Source organism: Electrophorus electricus, chromosome 25 (genome assembly GCF_041902795.1).
Source record: "Electrophorus electricus isolate QZ-2024a chromosome 25, ASM4190279v1, whole genome shotgun sequence".
In the NCBI taxonomy this organism is placed as follows: Eukaryota; Metazoa; Chordata; class Actinopteri; order Gymnotiformes; family Gymnotidae; genus Electrophorus; species Electrophorus electricus.
The window spans coordinates 7,637,501-7,657,500 of NC_137521.1; the positions used below are offsets into that span (position 1 = coordinate 7,637,501).

General features: G+C 41.2%; 1 protein-coding gene and 1 long non-coding RNA gene across 4 annotated transcripts in view; both read right to left on the reverse strand.

Annotated features, from left to right (window-relative positions):
* LOC145653668 (uncharacterized) overlaps positions 1-2,736 on the reverse strand; it is a 26,714-nt gene extending 23,978 nt beyond the window's left edge. The window contains exons 1-2 of the long non-coding RNA XR_014119820.1: positions 2,463-2,736; positions 2,198-2,305 (exon numbers count right to left, since the gene is read on the reverse strand). This is a non-coding gene — a long non-coding RNA (uncharacterized LOC145653668). The remainder of the gene's footprint in view (positions 1-2,197; positions 2,306-2,462) is intronic.
* Positions 2,737-17,390: 14,654 nt separating this feature from the next.
* The window catches only part of tafa3b (TAFA chemokine like family member 3b), a 93,429-nt gene continuing 90,819 nt past the window's right edge, over positions 17,391-20,000 (reverse strand). For all 3 annotated transcript variants that reach the window (XM_027001401.3, XM_081707953.1, XM_081707954.1), the window contains exon 5: positions 17,391-18,181. In XM_027001401.3, coding sequence (XP_026857202.1) covers positions 18,170-18,181 — 12 coding nt within the window. In that variant the 3' untranslated portion in view covers positions 17,391-18,169. The remainder of the gene's footprint in view (positions 18,182-20,000) is intronic.

A 20,000-nucleotide genomic window follows, 5' to 3' on the forward strand; every position in this document is an offset into this window, starting at 1 on the left:
CACACACACACACACACACACACACACACACAGTATTGATCTTGCTCTCTGTGACCTCTCCTCCTCTGTCACCCAAGGTCAGGTTCTCTTTCGCACTAGCCTGGATACAGCAAAACAGAACAAAGCATGTGATCATGACTCAGTAAGCAGGCCAAGTAATTCAACCTTCTCATGAAGAGGCACAGACAGAGTGTCAGGTGACACACTGAAGGGGATGTCTCTTTTATTCAGGACACATAAAGGACAGACATCAAAAGCCTGAGCAAACATGACCGACATCCCCACATTCTGCAAAAGACTGACACGGGTAAAGGAGATGTCAGGGGTCAACAGAGGAGATCTGTCCCAGAGAGGAAGCTCTCTTCCTCCTCTCTTTAACCCTCTTAATCTATAAAGGCAGTGATAGAGAGAGGAAGAGAGAGAGAGAGAGAGAGAGAAAGAAGAGCAATTCAAAGACCTATTTCTATGACACCACAGGGAGCCATTTTTATAACTCCAGAGTAATCTTGTTTCATAATTTTCTGCTCATTTAGATTCTTTTAAGTAAGTGGAAAAAAAACCTCATTTTGTTAAGTTCATACAATATGCACAGCAAATCCAAATATCTTTCATTCAGACATAGAGGGTAAGCGCTTGCAGCTTTTCCCTCACAGAAGAAGCGGGGCCATGCAGGAAGAGGAAAGATCAACTGTCCTGCGCCCGCCAGAGCAACAGGACCGAAACCACCAACCGGCAGAGCAAACACACTAATAGTTCAGCTCTCTGTTAAACACACGCGATGGAGAGATAGTTGCTTAGTGGAGAAGATTAATGAGACAGAGAGAGATGGCGAGAGAGGTAGAGACAGAGAGAAGCTTGCTTTCTCTCCAGATTCACTTCACATTACAACCAATACATTTTTTTTGTTATCAAATAAAATAGAAAAAATTAAATATGATAAGCAATTATATTTGTCCATTTAGAAAAGCATTCTGTTGCAGTTTGTTTTCCCAATTTTATTTTAATTATGCTATTAAATCCATCACATTACAGATGCTGCAATAGTGGTCTTACCACTCTGTTACAAACCCTGAAGGGGAATATGCACAAATCATGTTGCTATTACAATCACTGTTGACAGACTGGACTGAAATTCTTTTATTAATGGTCTTTTTTTATGGGCAATGTTGATATAATTAAAGTCCTAAAAACAGCTATAGCCTTCATCGTTTTAACCATCCTCATAAAAAGCCAAATGGCAGAATTACTGTACTACAAATTCGTCATAGGATTCTCATCAAACACAGCTCTCTAGCAGCAGCAGGCTCTTTGGCTTGCTCTCTCTCACATATGACTTGGTGGTACTAAAGTGAAGTCAGAGTTTTATGAGTGTCTGGCTCATTGTAGCCTGCTCCGTTAAATGCATCAGCACATTCTGAATTCAGGTGTTGATAGGCTAAAAGAGGCATCCAGTGCTTACCATCTCCCTTTCTCTTCCAAGGGTTCCCAAGGAGGTATGCTAACACTTACAGTAAAAAACACATTGGTCTCGCCACATCAGCTCTTCTAACTGAACCACACACACACACACACACACACACACACACAGGAAATCATGGACACAGGACATGATTTTCAGTTGGTTTACTGTTTGCAGCTGGTTGACAGCTCCCAGGCTATGAGCACATGGACAACACTGTCAGGTTTGTGATTCATTCTAATTTAATATGTAGTGAGTCCTCACAGTTGTGAGCCTGCTCAAAAACTCTGTTCTACGTGATATTCCAATTGACATGTAAATCCCCCCCCACGTTTCTCATTAGCCCAGGCAGGCTGATCTGGTCCAGTTTATCTAAGTGGCATAACAATTTACATAGCTGAGAAAGAAATAGCCAGAAATAGCAATCTAATGTATACAAACATAGTGGCATTAACAGTGTAAAGCATTGCAGGGGTGGCACTTTTCCAGTCTGAGAGATTACACACCGGTGCAGTCCACTTTGGATAGCAAGAGCCCGTCCAACAGCAATGAGGAACTGAAGGATCACTTTTTTATGATCCTATTTTAATCATTTGTTATTGATCATAGACAATAAACAAATCATATAACGATATGTTCTGATTAGCTTACATTCTTATTGCTGTTTAACTGAGTATGGCATCCTCTTGGCAATTTCATGACAGTCATTCAACATGTAGATTTAGCTGTTTTTTCTACCTGTTTTGTTCGGAGTCGCAGGCTTCTGGCTGAGTGACGGTAACGTTGCGACTTGACTTCGCTGCTGTTACCATCAGCAACAAAAGGAGTCTACTAGCTGTTCAGAGCCTATTAAAAGAAACAAAAATGAGTGCTCGCATGAACATTATGCATCTAACAAAACTGAGGTTTGAAACACGCCATCTACGATCTGAAAACCCAAAACATGCAATATACAGTTCTATATACGGTATTACGCTTTGTTCGGCAGCATTTACATTTCTACCTTTCATTGTTGACGACTCTGCTTTAAACAGCTTGCATTTTGGATTGCGTCCTCCTCCAAAACCACATTATTCTTATGTCTTGCTTATCTCGGCAAGGATCATATTTTGGTCCATTCTAGTCTCCTCTGACACAAGTTTTGGTGGGCGACACCCACTAAAGTTTCTCATTAGGCAGAACGTTCAAACGCGTAGCATGGAAAGTGAGCGTATCGTAGACTGCTGGGAGAAGTTAGACTGTGCAGGCTGAGCAAGCGTGACGGTCTACACAATGCTCATTTATTAGGATTATCGCCTTTACTGATTTTGTCACCGGAATCCTACAGGTCCAACAACCCAACCGTCCACTGGGAATCTTCCCAGCTCTCCTATTACGCACTCCGGCACTGCTGAAATGGGAAAGCTATGGGGACCGTGTGCGGTCTTGCTTAGACCGGTTTGGCAAACTGCATCTGAGCTTTTAAACCGTGAGGCGTGTGAATAGCGGTAGAACACGTACAAGATCACATAGAGCAAAAAAAAAAGAAGAAGCACGTAATACACTTTATGTTACCCTTTTAGGTAAGATGGGATCATGCTGAGTTACGTCACCTTCAGCACATGCGCATGCACACAACAATCTGTTGTGTACACAATGCTCTGAAAAACCAGTTGAAGGTGACTGGGTGTTTATGTATGCAGTAACCAGAATCCTGCCTTAATCTGATCATAGCTGTGTTTTTTTTTGTGTGTTTTTTTTTTGTGTAGCATAGCAGCCTTATCCAGTTGCATCTATTCTGAGGAACCTGGGCTCAGATACCGTTTTAGCGAAGGCCTCTCGATTTGAATGAAAAACAGATTGTAGCCGGTCACAATGGTCGCATCCAGTGCTTCCATGTGCGCTCTGCTACAGGCTCTGTCCCCCTGCATTACCCCAAACTATGTATTTCTTTGTGCACGTTCATGAAGCATCTGCGTTCTTCACTGCACTGTCTCCATCCCGGGCTTCTAATTAAGAACCCCCCCCCCCCCTTCTTTTTCCTCCTCTCGCAAGCACACGTCGCAAATGCCGGTACACCTAACCAACGTACGCGAGACGGGAGAGCAAGAGGGCGCTTGTGCGTGAAGCTGGGGGAAGCAAATGAAGCGAAGTCCCCGCGCCGCTCCTCGCGCTCCTTAACAGCCTGCCATTCTTTCCTCCAGCTCGCACCAGAACCGCCACGTGGGCGGGAAAAAAAAGAACGCTTCTATTTTAGCGTTTCTTCAGCAGAAAGGTTTTACAGGTTTTACAGAAAGCTCTGGAGGATAGGTAACCCCCCAATACCCCCCCAATACAAGTAAACTGATTAGAGAGAGAGAAAGGGCTATTAAACACAGAAACCAAGGAAGAGGAACAAACCTCCAGGCAAATATTAGTTTGACACACACACACACACACACACACACACACACACACACACACACATATATATATATATATATATATATATATATATATATATATATATATATAAAATCACTTCGAGGTTGAATATCTGTATCAGCCTACTTCACCTTCTTTAGTCTACTTTATCTAACCATCTAGTCTTTCTATTACAGTTTCTATTACAGTGACTCGAGCTGGATTCCTAACCTGTCACAGTTAAAAAATATTTAGACTGCCAAGGAATGACATGATTTCAAGCACAATGACCACCTGTATACGGTGCAGTTGGGTGATGGTAATGCTACCCAGGGTGCAAATCCAACTTTGGATTCTGGTCAGTTTAATGTAATGCAATGCACATTTCACGTTATTGTCTTTAAATATACACAGCCTTTGTATATGGGATGTAATACAAGATATACTGTATATTATATTGAATGTCAACAGTATTTCAACCGCATCACATTCAACATTAAAATAGATGTTAAAAAGGCAATTACGCAGTTACATTTCGGCTTGCACATGTCTATATGTTCAACATCATTGAGGATATCATAAATAAATGGCAAGAGAGTGAATTAAATGGATGTTTGTCCTGAAAAATGCCCCAGATTGTCACATTGGCCTTGCCAGACTATGGAAACTACTGACACCCAGTTGAAGGGTTCAGCTATGCATGTCGAATGATGTAACCAGACGAACTGATGACAGGGATTATCATTTGTAACAGTAATGCAGAAACAGCACCTGAGCCTCCCCCAGCAGTCTTTGAAACTACAAAGAATCCACTGGAGGGGTGAGATCACCGATTTGAAAAAAAGGAGGAGGTTCACTGTCAACACACATACATCAGACTTAAGAAAATATGAACCCCAAAACTGAATAGTAAGCATATGCATTCTTTAAGATTCAAATATCATTGTTTTTTATCATTCTTCTATTAAATGAAATAAAAAATTATTTCACAAGTTTTCAGAATAAGTAATTGGAATAACTGCACTGAAGTGTGAGTGTGCAGATAATCCAGTCTGGCAATCAACTCAGTTTAAAGTGAGTAATAAATGCTATAACCATAATCATTCAAAGTTTGTGTGGGCTACAGCTATCAGTTAGTTTTTAGTATTGTAGATCAGTGTACTTTAAATTTTGTTAAAATTAGTCACTTTTAAAAGTTAAAATAGATTCATAACAGCAAAGAATCTAAAGGATTGATTTGTTTAGACCACAGTGTAACATTGAGCGGTAAGGAGGCAGACACTTGTACGGAGAAGAGCAAGATTTATTAGGGGCAAATCCAGAGTCATAGTCGTTGTAACAGTCCAGGGTCATAGAGCCAATATGTAGAGTCTGGGAATACATGATAAACACAAACACACATCAACAGAAAAGGGAAGCAGTTTATAACAAACAGGCTAGGAATCATGAATAACAAATAAGGGCTAGGCTTTAACAAACACTAGGAATCACAATAACAAACAAAAACACAGGCCACAAGGCAGGATTTAAACATGAACTAATAAGAGTTAAACAAAACACAGGTGCTACAAATGAAGGGCGGAGAAAACGAAACAGAAACAAAACGAAGACGAGACAGGGAAACCATGACAACGAAGATGCTAGGGAGTGGCCAATCATGACACTTAGACTGTGCTTTTGGTTTTAGGACTGTAAATTATTTGGTTCTCTGAGTTATGACATTTTTAAATGTCCTCTTTTGTGCCCATTGTCTCTTTAAGAATGGTCCTTAACTTACGAAAGTATATAGAAAACTGTCCAAATCTATTTGATATAGAAAAATAAATGTTTCTGTTCTTGATTTACTCATCCATACCAATCAGAAATTATAGAAATCAAACCTTTCATGAACAGTCGAAGTTGAGGTTCTAATCGAAGTTTAAAGTCAGTGAATATATCTATCTGCCAAACATCAAACACCGACTTTTAAGAGTCAGATACACAAATCAGAGAAGTACTCAGATTCCTTAGATGGAATCTGAAATTTAAGTCTGATTTACCACATCCACGTTACAAGCTTTATTGCACAGAATTCCAAAATTCTGATTTTTCAACTTGATGGTTCATGACGTTTTGTTCAAATCATATTTTTGTGTTCACACAGTTTGAAAAACATAAGCTCTGTGCCACAGGGAAAGGTATTTTTTCAAGGTTATTTTCTTCATATCAGTGAGTCTAAGCAGCTTCCCTAAATCACAGAAAATCAAGAAAAACTACAAGAATCAGGGTGGGAGAGACTGGGGTGTATTTGAATGTTAAGCCAGCACACAGGGCCATAAGATTTAGCTTTAGCTCCTCACATGTCCTCCTCATCCACAATAAAGGCTTCACAATCTCCACCAATTACTGCCACGAGCCTCTTCATCTGGCCAGTTTAGAGTGTTTTTGACAGACTGGCACATTAAACCGAGGAAGAGCGGAACCAGCTCGAGTGAAGTGAGCTAAGCGGTTCGCGCTGGATAATTCTGTTAGCGTAGCAGCCACGGAGACTCGTCGGAGATGTCAGATGCATTCTGCACCAGCACCAGCGCTGTCACAGCTCCAAGTCATTATGACCCTCTCTCCCGGCGTCCATTAAAGACTCCATACTGTTTACATTACCGGTGTAATGAGAGAGCCCCCATACAGTTTAGCCTTCTGATGCCGTTTCGCATTAGCCTTCATCGCATAAAAGCCGAGAGGAGAGGGAGGCTATGTGAACAGGAAGCAACGAGCATTAGACTGAATTCCTTTATGAATACCCCTCGCTGTTCAGTCAATGTGTACATCATTATGATGAAGCTTTGGGGTGAATGCAGGAATGATGAAAGCTAGGTTGGTGGCCACTCCAACTCAGCCGAGTAAAATGCTGCGAGACCACCAGGCGCTCCGCTGCCGCCCCTCCCTACCAGACTTCTTTCGTCCTTCCTTCTTTCCTTTCTGCTACTCTCTCCCTCTCTCTTTTTTTCTCTCTTTGTCACTTTGCATGTTTTTCTGTTGTCCTCCACTCCCGTTTTCTATTGCTAATCTATTTGTAATGTAGCCACCTGTTCTCGGGTGAGTTTGTGTCTCAGAGGTAGAGATCTTCTCCACACTGTATTCAAACACCACCTGCTTTGCACGGCTCATTAAAAACCATGCAGCATGCTCAGGAGTGCTCCTGCTGAAACATATGGATCTTTCACCAACGGACGGAAGCTTGTTGGAGGTTTGTCTGTAATCCCGGCATAACGGGATGTTCAGTTATAGCAGTGGTTTTGAGAAGTGCTTGTAGTGTAGTGAATGCCAGCATCATATTTTATCTAATGATCTTGTCAGTGGTGATACTGTGGTGTCCTGATTGTGAAACTGAATAGTAGTGGTGATGTGTAGCACCATGTGACAGTGTCAGTGGGGTACCAGCAAATGTGGCCATGAGTCAGTGGTGTAAGTTTTTTAAGTATCCGCATAATAATTATATAGCAGCAGTTATGTGTAATCCCGGTAACTGCTACAGTTTTGCTGTTTTGTTGCTGTATCTGTGGCAGTGGGGAGTTTAAATTGGGCCACGGGGCCTCAGCGGAGCTCCACTCTGCTCTGTTCCTGCTCCAGTGCTCTCAGCTGGTAAGGTCTGCTGCTGCAGGATATGCCTCCTGCTTTGAGCTTCTCACACAAACATGCACCGTGTAGAGTTTCTGCACACTGACAGATTCAGAACTGCTCCTGTAGCAAGGCTATATCTGGAGTTGCTACTGTCAGGAGTGTTGCATAGTGATTGTGTGATTTTAAAAAAAATTATTTTCTTATTATTCCCCCCCCCCCACACACACACACACATACAAACAAATATTTTCTTTTTAGGAAAGTAGTACTTTCTCTGTAGCCACTGAATACAAGATTCAAGTCTTGCTCATAAACTAAATAATTCGTTTGATGAGGCACACTAAGTGGCCTCATCTGGAAATTTTCCCTGGTCAGAATCTAGAACAGCCAAATAATATAAAAATCCTGATTTTTTACTGATTCTACAACAGCCAAAAAATATAAAGGACACTGGTGCCATAATGAATCATCCATTTACACAAATAAACTGTTGAACACTTTGTATTTTGAACAGGCAACAATGGTTACATCAGCTTTCTACTGGATAAAAATCCAGGCAACACACCAAACATTATATCTTTAGCATTTTTATGCCTTCCACATTATTGGGGTGGGTGTGGTGGAGAGACAAAATGACAAAAACACTACATGAAAAAGGACTTTAACTTTGAAGTAACTGAATTACAATTACAAAGGCAGACACACAAGTGAGTCATCTTGGGTTGAATGCTAATTAGTGTGAGTTTTCAAAGTAACATTAAGTAGTTTTCATGTTGGCTATGTTTGCTCAAGTACGAGTTTTCCCATCTGTTCTGGTTTCACACTAAATAATTCTGCCAAACTGTTAACAGAAGTGGGGTACTCAGTAGCATCAAGATTAGCCTGTCCAATGCATCAGCATAGTTTCTTAATGTCAATTGTAATCAGCCCACCTCATACAGAACGTGTGTATGGTTTTAATTGTCAACTGTACTATTGCTTGGACTAAGATCACCTGGTAGCACAGGTAGAGCGCAGTGCCAGAAACATTAGGGTCATGGAATTGATTCCTGGGGAATACAAATACTGCTATACTGAAAACTGTTTATAAGCCGCTTTTACAAAAGTGGATAAGAGCATCTGCTAAATGCTGTAAATGTGAAAACCCTAATCTAGTAACAGAGTTCCAAAGAGACCAAGTAATCTTTGCCCACATGGCGTGTGCCTTAGTTACAAAAACCTTTTTGACAACATATGCCAAACACGGGCAAGCCCCACTGATCAAGAGGAATAGTGGCTGCAAGTCCAAACTCACCAGATGGAAACTTGAACAGCATAGTTGCTAAACACTGCAAAACTATGGCCTCAAAAACATCACATAATTGCATCAGAACTTCTGTAACCCGTCTCAATCAAAACTGTATACTGTTGGCGCTTCACAAAGCTAAAATTAATTGCATGGCTTGCATTTGGAAACTGCTTATTTCCATGGTCAAAGCACAAATAAGCATAATTTAATGGCGAGAACACAGAACATGGACCACCAGGAGAGAAGTGAGCTGATGAGTTACCCCCCCCCCCCCCCACCTATCCAGGTTTGTTAACATTTGGAGAGAGCCAGAGGACATCTTCAACCCACAATGCTTGTCATGAGTCCTGATGATTAGCTTGAATGGGCAAATGTACAGGCCATTCTCCAATGCATCTGTACACACCATTAAACATGTTCAAATGTAGTTTCATGAACACCAAGATGAAGTCAAATGTCAAAATGCCTTCCATGCCTTCCTCAGCAATAATCTAAATGGCACTGCGTCCATTTTAGGAAGCTGTGGAGAAGAGCTCCGCCATACGGTAATCATAATCGACTACTTCACTTTGGAAGATCATGCCTCATTTAAAATGTTATATTCAAATAGCCCATCGGTTTTCAGCACTCTAGCAGATTCGATAGGTAGTACTCAAGTCAACATGGATGACTGACATGAAATATGGCCACAGTCTTGATACTCTTAATTTAATCAATTGTTATCAATTGTTATTTTGTATTTTTATTGATGTAACTTCATGTAACGTTTTCAATATGCCAATGAGTCTTATTGTCCAGGCTCCACAAACCTCAATGATACCATTCAATCCAAGTAATTAGAATAAGATCAATCTGGTTTTTCAGTCGTTTGCTCTGTGATGCTGATAATATCAATATAGGCTACTGAATGGCATTTTTAAAAACCATCTTAAAGTTTTAAGTTAGAACTTTTAAATGGACGAGACCAACCTTTTCGCTGATAGATCACACAATGATGTGTCCACTGGAAAAAAGTAGCTCTCAAGCCAACATTGCGTGTGTGCACCCCTGCCGTAGACACAGAGTGTAAAGCCAGTTACCTTCAATCCTTCATCCTTCATCCTTCAGAACTAGTGGCTTTTCCTTTGAAGAATGGCCCAATCTCCTACTATATACAGTTCAGCACAGTCCACTATAAGAGCATTCCTTTAAAGACTAAACCTGTCCTGAAGGATACAGGTCACCCTAGTCCTTTTGGGCAGATATTATTATTGTCTTAGGCAATATAACTTCTTATTAATATTGTCTTAGGTGCTGTATTTTTTAGTGCACATGATTTGATTGTAAGCTTCCTGGAAAGTATGAAAGAAGTTTGATGTAATTAATGTAAGTAAATCAATGATGTAAATAAGTCAATGCATAAATCACTATTGAAAGTAATGAATATAATTCCACTCTCTCTCTCTATGTCTCTCTCTCTCTCTCTCTCTCTCTCTCTCTCTCTCTCTCTCTCTCTCTCTCTCTCACACACACACACACACACACACACACACACACACACACACACACACACACACACACATACACACACATATATATATATATACACACACACACACACACACAAAGATACCAGGGACTAACTGCTGCAGTGTGTCTACTGTAGTTAAAGATGTAGAGGTAACATAAATTGAAGTGCAGTAAAATACATTTCAAATAGAGAACATTACAGTGCAATTCAGAGATCATTGGCTGCACAAGGAAAGTGCTTCTGAAACTCTAGTAGGTAAAACCAGTTTATGTTCAAAACGTTAGATGTTAAAATCATAACATTCATTCCACTGGCTTCTAAAGTTCTGAGAGTGTTGATCAGTTCTTAAGTTTCCTAACAACAACTGGCAAAGCAAATAAATATGCCATTAATGTAATATCACTGGAAATGACAAATCTTTAATTCTGATCACCCAAAAGTATTACATGAAATAATCAGGAAGCTTTCTCTTGAAAGATACAATAGACTGATTACATCTCTTGCAAGCAATACAACAGACAACTCCTGCAGTAATGTATGAGGAGGAGTGAATAATAACAATTGAACCTTTCATGCTCATTATTTATTAATTTTTTTGGCTGTGTTAATAAATGCACACATAGCAGAGAGCCAGTGGTTGTAGGCTACAGCAGTTATCATTCAACTGGTCATTTGTCTCACTATTGATGAGCATAACTTTGATGTTTTTGTCATTGTCAGGCTCAGTGATCTTAAGGGGAGTCAAGTGTAAGTTAAATACAAGAAGTTACAAGATTAGGATATATACAAGATTGGGAATGAACAAGAGGATTATGGGGAATGTACTCCATTAGAGTCATTGGTAGGAGATTAATGGAGCATCCTTAAAAAGGGATGCAGATTTTGAAGTGTAGTATTAACACTGATTTTGAAGTATAGTATTAACACTGAAGTGTAATTTAGATGTGCAGATTTTAAGCACGTGACAATATACGCACAGTCCAATCAGAATATTATGGCCACCACTGGTTTGGAATGAACTCAGGACATGACAGATGCCATGTGACAGTGTTTGCTGCATGTATAAATAAACAAGCACACCAGTCAGTTGTAGCATTGTGTAAAATGATCGTCATGGGCTAAGGACGTCATGTGACGTAAGGGCATTATAATAGAGTACTGGGTGAAGGCTGGTGGCATCTGGGAAACCACTAACTTTGTGGGATGTTCTAGAACCTCCGTAGTGAAAGCGTACAGAGAATGGTCTGCTTACACACATAACAGTGGTCCCCACGGGCCATTAATGCCAGAGGGGCACGACGATTCCGGCAAGTGGTAAAGAGAAATCGACGCACCACAGTGGACAGTTAAACCTTTGTTATAAACACAGGAGTAATGAGCGAAGTGTCAGGGATCACCACTGAGCGAACATTGTTACGACTGGGCCTGCAAAGCAGACACCTGGTCAAGGAGTCAATGTTAACCAGTGTTCATCGTCAGTGCTGCTTCCAGTTTGCATTGGAGTACCGTAATTGGACACCGGAGGAATACAAAAATGTTGCTTTCTCAGATCAATCTGGGTTTATGCTGTGTAAAGTGGACAGCCGGCGGCATATATGCTGCCAAACGCATGAGAACAACCTCCAAGAGACAACTGTGGGCCAAATGCAGGGTGGTTGTAGCAGTGTACATGTCTGGGGGATATTTTTCTGGCATGATCTAGGACCACTAATACCACTGCATGAATCTCTGAATACCAACAGGTACTTGGCAGTCCTAGTAGATCATGTACACCTGTACATATTGATGTTTTTCCCTGACAGAAGTGGTACGTATCAACAGGATAGTTCCCCACTTCCCCACGCAAGGGTGGCGCATGGATGGTTTCAGGAGCATGACAATGACTTTGGTGTCCTTCCCGGGCCTGCTAACTCGCCCATTCCCAATCCAGTGGAGCACATCTGGGAACTCTTGGACAACCACAATCTGTGGGACTTCAGTTGCAGTTCGAATGGGCATAAGTTCCTCTGGATACTTTCCATCACATTCCATTACATTCCATCATGTCTCACTTGTGTCATCCAATACAAAGGTGGTTATTCCCACTGATTAGTAGGTGGTCATAATATTCTGATATTTACTTTTTCTGACAACGTTTCTAACTGGTTTAACCTACTAGAACTTAAGATGCACTTTCCTCGCACAGCTGATGAAGGAAATATGTCCAACACATCCAGTTTCTCTTCAAAATGTCTATTTCACTGCAATTCTGACTACCCCTGGGTGGTCATATGTCTTTTTCCTCACATTCAGGCCTTCTTCCAGAAGCATGGGAGCTTGAGGGTGCTGTGCAGTATGTTTACTGTTCCTAGGATTGCACTCTTCGGGACTGAGATTGACGTCATTCCATGGATCTGCTGGGGCTACCTCTTCATCTTAGGGATCATAGCTCCAATTTCCTTTTCTGCACTGGGACAATCTTAGTGTTCACCTTCCATATTCCATCTGTTTCTTCTTCCAGTCACTGATATGTTTGATATACAAACATACATCTCACTGAGTTGATTTGTTTAGCGATTTGCACATTAAGTTTGCTATGGACTGTCTACAGAGTTATATTGATATCAGAAACCTGTTGGCTAAGCATATAGTATTGCTAAATGTACCAATCAGGCAACCGGCTAAAGTAAAGCCGTATATAGTTCACAATATTATTTTTTATTTTTATTTTAAGCATTGTGAAGGTTTTTTATTTTGTTCTAGATTTTGTTCTATATTTAGCCTTTGTTTTTACCATTGAAATGGAAACTGCATCAGGTCACAGTGCTTTCTGGGCAAGTTCAGCTGCTAAAGTGGACATTTGTGTTCACTCGTTCCCTCGGCCCGCTGAGGGCTTATCTAACACAACTTCTGTTAATATAGTAATGGAACAAACCTTAAGATGGCAGCGGGGATTCCCTCAAGGGGAAATAAAGATGGCACGTTAAAACCAGTACTGAAATGGTGTCATGTAAATACATGGAGTACCAAGAGAGACGGGGCTTTTTTTGAACTGGCACCAACTTTTACAATGCAACTGCAAAAATGCTATTGTGGAGTTTTGGGTATTCAGGAGCAAGACACAAGTACTGGGAGGCAAGCAGGTTTATTTAGAAGACAATAAACAGTTAACAAGCCAACACAAAGTAGTCCTTTATGACAATAAAAGCAAGGCATGCATGAATCTTGGTAGGGATATCGCAAAGCATTAGGAAAAGACTCTTGTGGGGTTAAATAGGGAAAGTATGTGATGAGACACAGGTGTGGGCAATAATTCAATAAGTGGGTGATTGGGAGTAGGGAAGTGATTTGGAGGATTGGTGCTAGCGAGCGTATGATCTTGACTGGGTGGCAGCCACGGCGTGACAGCTTCATTTACTGTGCAGAACGTTACTTATTTGATTCCCCTTGTCATGGCATCTCTGCTTCTGTATAGGACCTTCCTTTAGCTCTGCCCTAGCCAAGCCTCCCTCAGAAATCAATTGCACCTGTTTCTTGTTACTTACAGCGAGCATTGCAGTGTCTATAAAATCCCTGTCTGTTCTGTTTTGCTTCGTGAAGTCTTGCATGCGTTTGCTGTGATATCTAGTCATGGGTTTCTCTTGCCTGGTTTCTTTGTGTTCTGTGTTCATGGTAGTTTTTGGTTCTGGCTTTGGTAGGTTGTTTCTTGGTTACGGATTATGGATTGTTCTTTGATTTCCCTGTCTGTCTGGGTTTTGACCTGTTCTGCCTTTTATGTTTTCGATTCTCAGAAAACCTTTAAATAAACAGACTCTGTACTTACATACAACCGCCTACGGTCACTGCCAATTGTTAAATAATTAGTGAGAAGTCAAGCATGTGTCATCAGGCAGCAATTTAGCTAATCTCTCCTGTTAGCAATAACAAATTGTTATAATTTGATTGCATTTTTATTTACTGCTATTAATAGTGCTCTTGCTCTCTCTTTGTCTCTTGTTCATGCTGATGAATGCTGTTATTAATGTCCACAGTCTTGCAGTAACTGAACCAATTCTAAGTGACTGGCCTTTGTAGTGGAGAGCATAATATGTGTCAGTGAACTGAACAGTTTGTGCAGGCTAAGCCTTCTGTGGCAGGAAGGAGACTTGGTTCTGTCCATCATTGGGAGAGAGTCTTACCAACAGTTTCTTATGGTTCAGGCAAGCAATACGTACCCAATCATATATCAGTTTCATATTGATTAATATATATGCTCAGTGTCAGTTGTATAATGTGTTGACTGGTATATTAAATAAGCATCAATAGATAATTTTAATGATTAGTGTCTGGAACAGAATGGGATGACTCAAAGACAAAGGAAGTACAAGCTGCAGGCTATTTTATTATAGCTCTGCAGAGATTATGTTTGGCTCTTATGCAGAAGCAGTGACACACACACATGCACACACACACACATGCAGGCTGACATGCTCAGACATAATCAGAAAGCTGTTTGCGTGCTCAAGGGTGTTGCGCTGGGTTGCATGGTGGAGATGAAATATTCTTCATGCCTCATTAGGCAGACATACACACATACATATGCACATAACCAATCTCACAGTGAGCATAAGGGCTTGCTGATTTGCCCTCTGATTGGGCTTCTTTAATTATGTAAATTATTATGCCCAACTCTGTAGTGCGTAGTGTGTGTATCATAGTGAGATTTCTCTGGCCACTTGGTTGTGATACTGGTGAATACAGGTCTGTGTGTGCGTTGTGTGTGTTGTGTGAATGCAGTTCTGTGTGGCTGATCTCATTTCCCTTTGCCATGCTGAAAAGAGACTTTTACTCTCTTGGGGTCTCTCTCTCTCTCTTTCTCTCTCTCTCTCTAACACACACACACAAACATACACAGCTCACACAGTAGACATCAGAAAGATAATGTCTTTGTGCTGAATCACTGAGCCTTTTCTGTTGTACACATTCGGTAGACTAACTTATAGACTCTTTCTCGCTCTCTCTCTCTGTCTCACACACACAACATAGACATCTCACACAGTAGACATCAGAAAGATAATGTCTTTGTGCTGATTCACTGAGCATTCAGTTCACATTCAGTAGCCTAACTTCTAGACTTTCTCTCTCTCATACACACAAGAACATATAAGGGCACGTTCTGCACTGTCCAACTCCACCCAGGCCACATGAGTTAACCCTTTATTGAACTGGTCTCATTGTTTGGTGGCTGCTGGCCCCAAATGCAAGCTGCACTTCATTTGCGAAGGTCTGTGAGAAAGTCATTGACCTCTCACCCTCCTGAGACCTGCAGGGGTACAGGGGGATGAATGTGACCTCAGTGTGACCTCCACCGATTCAAAACCCTTCACCCTGGGAACAGGTTCATCTGAACCAAGTGTTTTGGTGGGTTATTGAGCCACATCAACAGTGTCTGGGCCTGCAGCATTCTGGCTGCACGCTTTCATTGATCATAATGTTTCCTTATCCAGCAAAAACACTTGGACTCTTGCCCTGCATTTATTCATAGCTGCTGTGCTCCAGAACGTGTATTAAAGATGGCTGAAATAATACAGATTGAAAGAATCAGAAATTGGTTGCTAACTGACTTCTTTATGCTCTGCCTTATGTTATGTGTGTATTTATTTCTTAGACATGTATACCTTAATCATTTCTTTATCAGGTGGGCAGTACAACTTGTTCCACTCAATTAAAGATAATGTAAAAGATGTGTATATGTAAAAAAACCAAACAAAATAAAACTCCTTGCTGTGTCATCAAATATACGAAGTCATCCATGTGGATATAAATAGTCTGGAGGAACACTTAACATCCAAATTACAATTTAAGACATCCAAATGTACCGATGATCCTATATCTCTATACATATTCTGTATTCACTCAAACAGCTAAGGCATTAGGTGGAACACATCCTGAAATACAACCTGAAGGCCAACAATTATGAGGAAAATCATGCAATCAAGAGTATTTAGTACCTCAGAACGCTGTGACACTGTTGTACAGTAAATACCAGTACAAGTATATTTATGAGAAACCCTCTCTGTCTCTTTCTCACTTTCCCTTTTTAAGCCTCCCATTCCATTAGATCATTATTCCTTAAAATGAAGTAATCAGAGGTATAAATATTTATTCAATAACTTTTAATTTTGTAGCATTATAAGTGTTTGCCTAATAGAAATGCATGAAAAAAGTTTGCTGTGTGCAATTCAAACAAAAACAAAATGATCACACAATAGACTACGCATATGTGTACACATGCTCATTACCTGTCGCTCTCGCCTAACCTTGTATTGCAGTAAAAATGCTCGTCACACAGTTTTAATTAACACTAAACTGGGAATGCATGTGTAGTGTGTCAGATAAATGAGACAAAAATGTATAAATGAGTATAAATAAATGTGCGTAAGTAAGTATGTGTGTGTGTGTGTGTGTGTGTGTGTGTGTGAGTGAGTGAGTTAAAGTACATCACACAAAAATTTGGAATGTGTGCTCTTAGATGGTAGAAAATTCTCGACTATTCCATCATATAATCTGCACATTTAACTGGCTGTGTTTCATCACCCCACAGGCAAATTTGCCATTGCACTAATTCTTAAGCTTGGATCCAGCGTTTTTGTTTCTGACCCAGCACCTGACAGGGACATCTCAAACCCATGTAATTCCGCTCTCTCTTTGGGTCGGTGTGCATCTGAATTTTATTCTGGGTTTATTTTCAGTAATCTCTTAATGACATGCACTAACTATCACCAAGGATCCCTCACACACTAAAAGCACTCAGCGAATTCTGTCCTGAGATTAGTCCAGAAATACGTGGGGAGAGTGCAGTGCAGGGTGGGTGGGGAGGGTGATGTTCAGTGTTTATGCTCTCATACGTGTCTTTGGGGAAAAGTTACAGGCTCAGCACAGCCTGTGATTTCATTTTGAACGATATTTTTATCTTTTTCAGTATTGCTCTGTTTGAAAAATGGAGAAGAGCATTCAAAACATATCGGTTGTTTGAATAGAAAATAAGTCTGCCCCAACTGGAAACGCACAAATGTTAAAAATTGCTTTGTGGGTGGAGTTTATAGCCTAATCCACATGGAACATCTATAAAACCTACCAGCATATTGTTACGATACTGCTTCTTTTAGAAAGAAACAAAAAATTTCTCTCACTTCCTTTGAAATAGCTTTATTTATTGTAGATAATACTGACACATGTACTCAATAGCAGTTACCAGGCTGGTTAAAAACAACAATATTAAAATGGTCAGTGCTCTCTTTTATTTTACTCATAGTGAATCTGATTCTTTTGATATTTTTTTTTTTACAGAATTACTTTTACATAATAATACCATAACATCTATAGTTTTATTTCAGTCTTTTGGGTCAAAAATCTTACTTTAACTTATTTATTAGAAAAGGAATGGAACAGCCTACAGATGACTGAAAGTTCAGTGCTCCAGTCCTGTGAGTTAAATTGCTTAGAAGAGCAAGGCTGGCGATGAGAAAGCAAAAATGTCACCTTTCATTTCAGGTGCAAAAAGGTGTGTGTACAAGAAGCATCAACGGACAGAAACCAGCAAAATGAAAAAAAAAAATCTGAGATTACAGCGGAACATCTGAGCGGGCGGAAGTGGGAGAAATCGGAAAATGGAAAAGAGCTCCAATATTCAAGGCGGGCCATCGTTGAGCGTTCCGATGTGAGACAGGATCCTGGTACTTGGCGGTCCCTTGTTCCCTGGTGTGTGTTTCCGGGGGAAGAAGAGCCGTGGTGTCTATGGGGTTGTGGGGGGTGTAGTTGGAGCAGGGTAGTAGGGGTAGTTGTCATTTTCTTTATATTAGTGGAATGTGGGATGGGTCAGCGTATTAAAGTTGCTTTTGTGTACTGTTAAGTCTTATTTCATACTCCGCCGCTTCAAGCCTGGCTTCTGTGCTCTGATTGGTGGATGCCACTACCGGGTCACCTGAAACAGGAAGCAGACAGGTCAGAGTTTCCAATGGCTGCTGCTCAAGGACATGCTGGGCAGTAATTAAAATCACTTTTCCCACCTCGCCATGCAAGCTAATGTTCATACTATTTACACAAACACAATATTCTTATTTATATTTATTAGCATGTAAATAACTAATGTCACCAAATACCTCTACTGAGCATGTTATTAAAGATTTCATTAGCCAGCAGTGGTGCCCTGTTAAACATTTCATTGGATGATGGTGTGTGTCCGCTGAGGGGGCATCGTGCTTTCCATGCCTGCTCATGCCTGCTCATGCCCACCCTGGCGGAGCCTGAAGCTGTTGGCACCCAGCGGACTCATTCACTTAGAGCCTGGCACCTTGCCCAGACTGACAGCACAAGAGAAGGTGGCAGGCATGGGAGCAGGGCAACATGGCACGATGCCCACTGTGCTCTGTCTCTCTCTCTCTCTGTCACTGTCTCAGACTCTCTCTCTCTTTCTCCCTGACTCTCTCTCTCTCTTTCTCCCTGACTCTCTCTCTCTGACTCTCTCTCTCTCTCTCAGATCTGCCACTCCCTAGTCAAGACTGAGTGAGGGTTTGGTTGTGGTGGTTATATCTGCCCCTCTGAGCATGCAGAGCATGAGTATCTGCAATATATGACTATAGCCCACCCACACACACACACACACACACACACACACACACACACACACACACACACACACACACACACACATATCTGCCCAACCACACACACACACACACACACACACACACACACACACACATCAGCCCACCCACACCCACACCCACACACACACACACATCTGCCCACACCCCCCCCACACACATCTGCCCACCCACACACACCCACACACACACACACACATCAGCCCACCCACACCCACACCCACACACACCCACACACATCTGCCCACACCCCCCCACACACACATCTGCCCACCCACACACACACACACACCACACACACACACACATATACACACACATCAGCCCACCCACACACACACACACACACACACACACACACACATCTGCCCACCCCCACACACACACATACACACACATCTTCCCACCCACACACCCACACACACACACACATCTGCCCCCACACACACACACACAACTGCCCACCCACTCACACACACACACACACACACACACACACACACACATACACATACATATATATATATACACACACACACACACACACACACACACACACACACACACATACACATACATATATATATATATATACACACACACACACACACACACACACATATATATATATATATATATATATATATATATATATATATATATATATATATATATATATATATATACACACACACACACACACACACACACACACGCATATATATATATATATATATAAGGGTGTTGTATTGCCTGTGAAGCACACCTCTTACTCTCTCAGATCCTGCGAACTACAGAGAGGAAGAGAGAGGTGTACAACTGTGTGTTGATAGCACTGTATGGTTTTGGATATCAGCTTATCTCTGTCTGTGAGGATTTAGTAGATTTCACTCGTCACAAATACACGCACACAGGCAACGTCTGGCCTGACCTCTTCTCTGTAGGAGCACTGAAATATTTAACAGCTCCTGTCTTCCTCTCTCTCGCTCTCTTTCTCTCTGTCTTTCTTTCTCTCTGCCTCTGTCTCTCTGTTTTTGGCTACTTTCCACTTCTGTCTGCTGTCTGTTGTAATGGATGTCCTGTCTGTAATGGCCCCATAAGGGTCTGTTCATTATTATTGATCCATGTGATTGATCA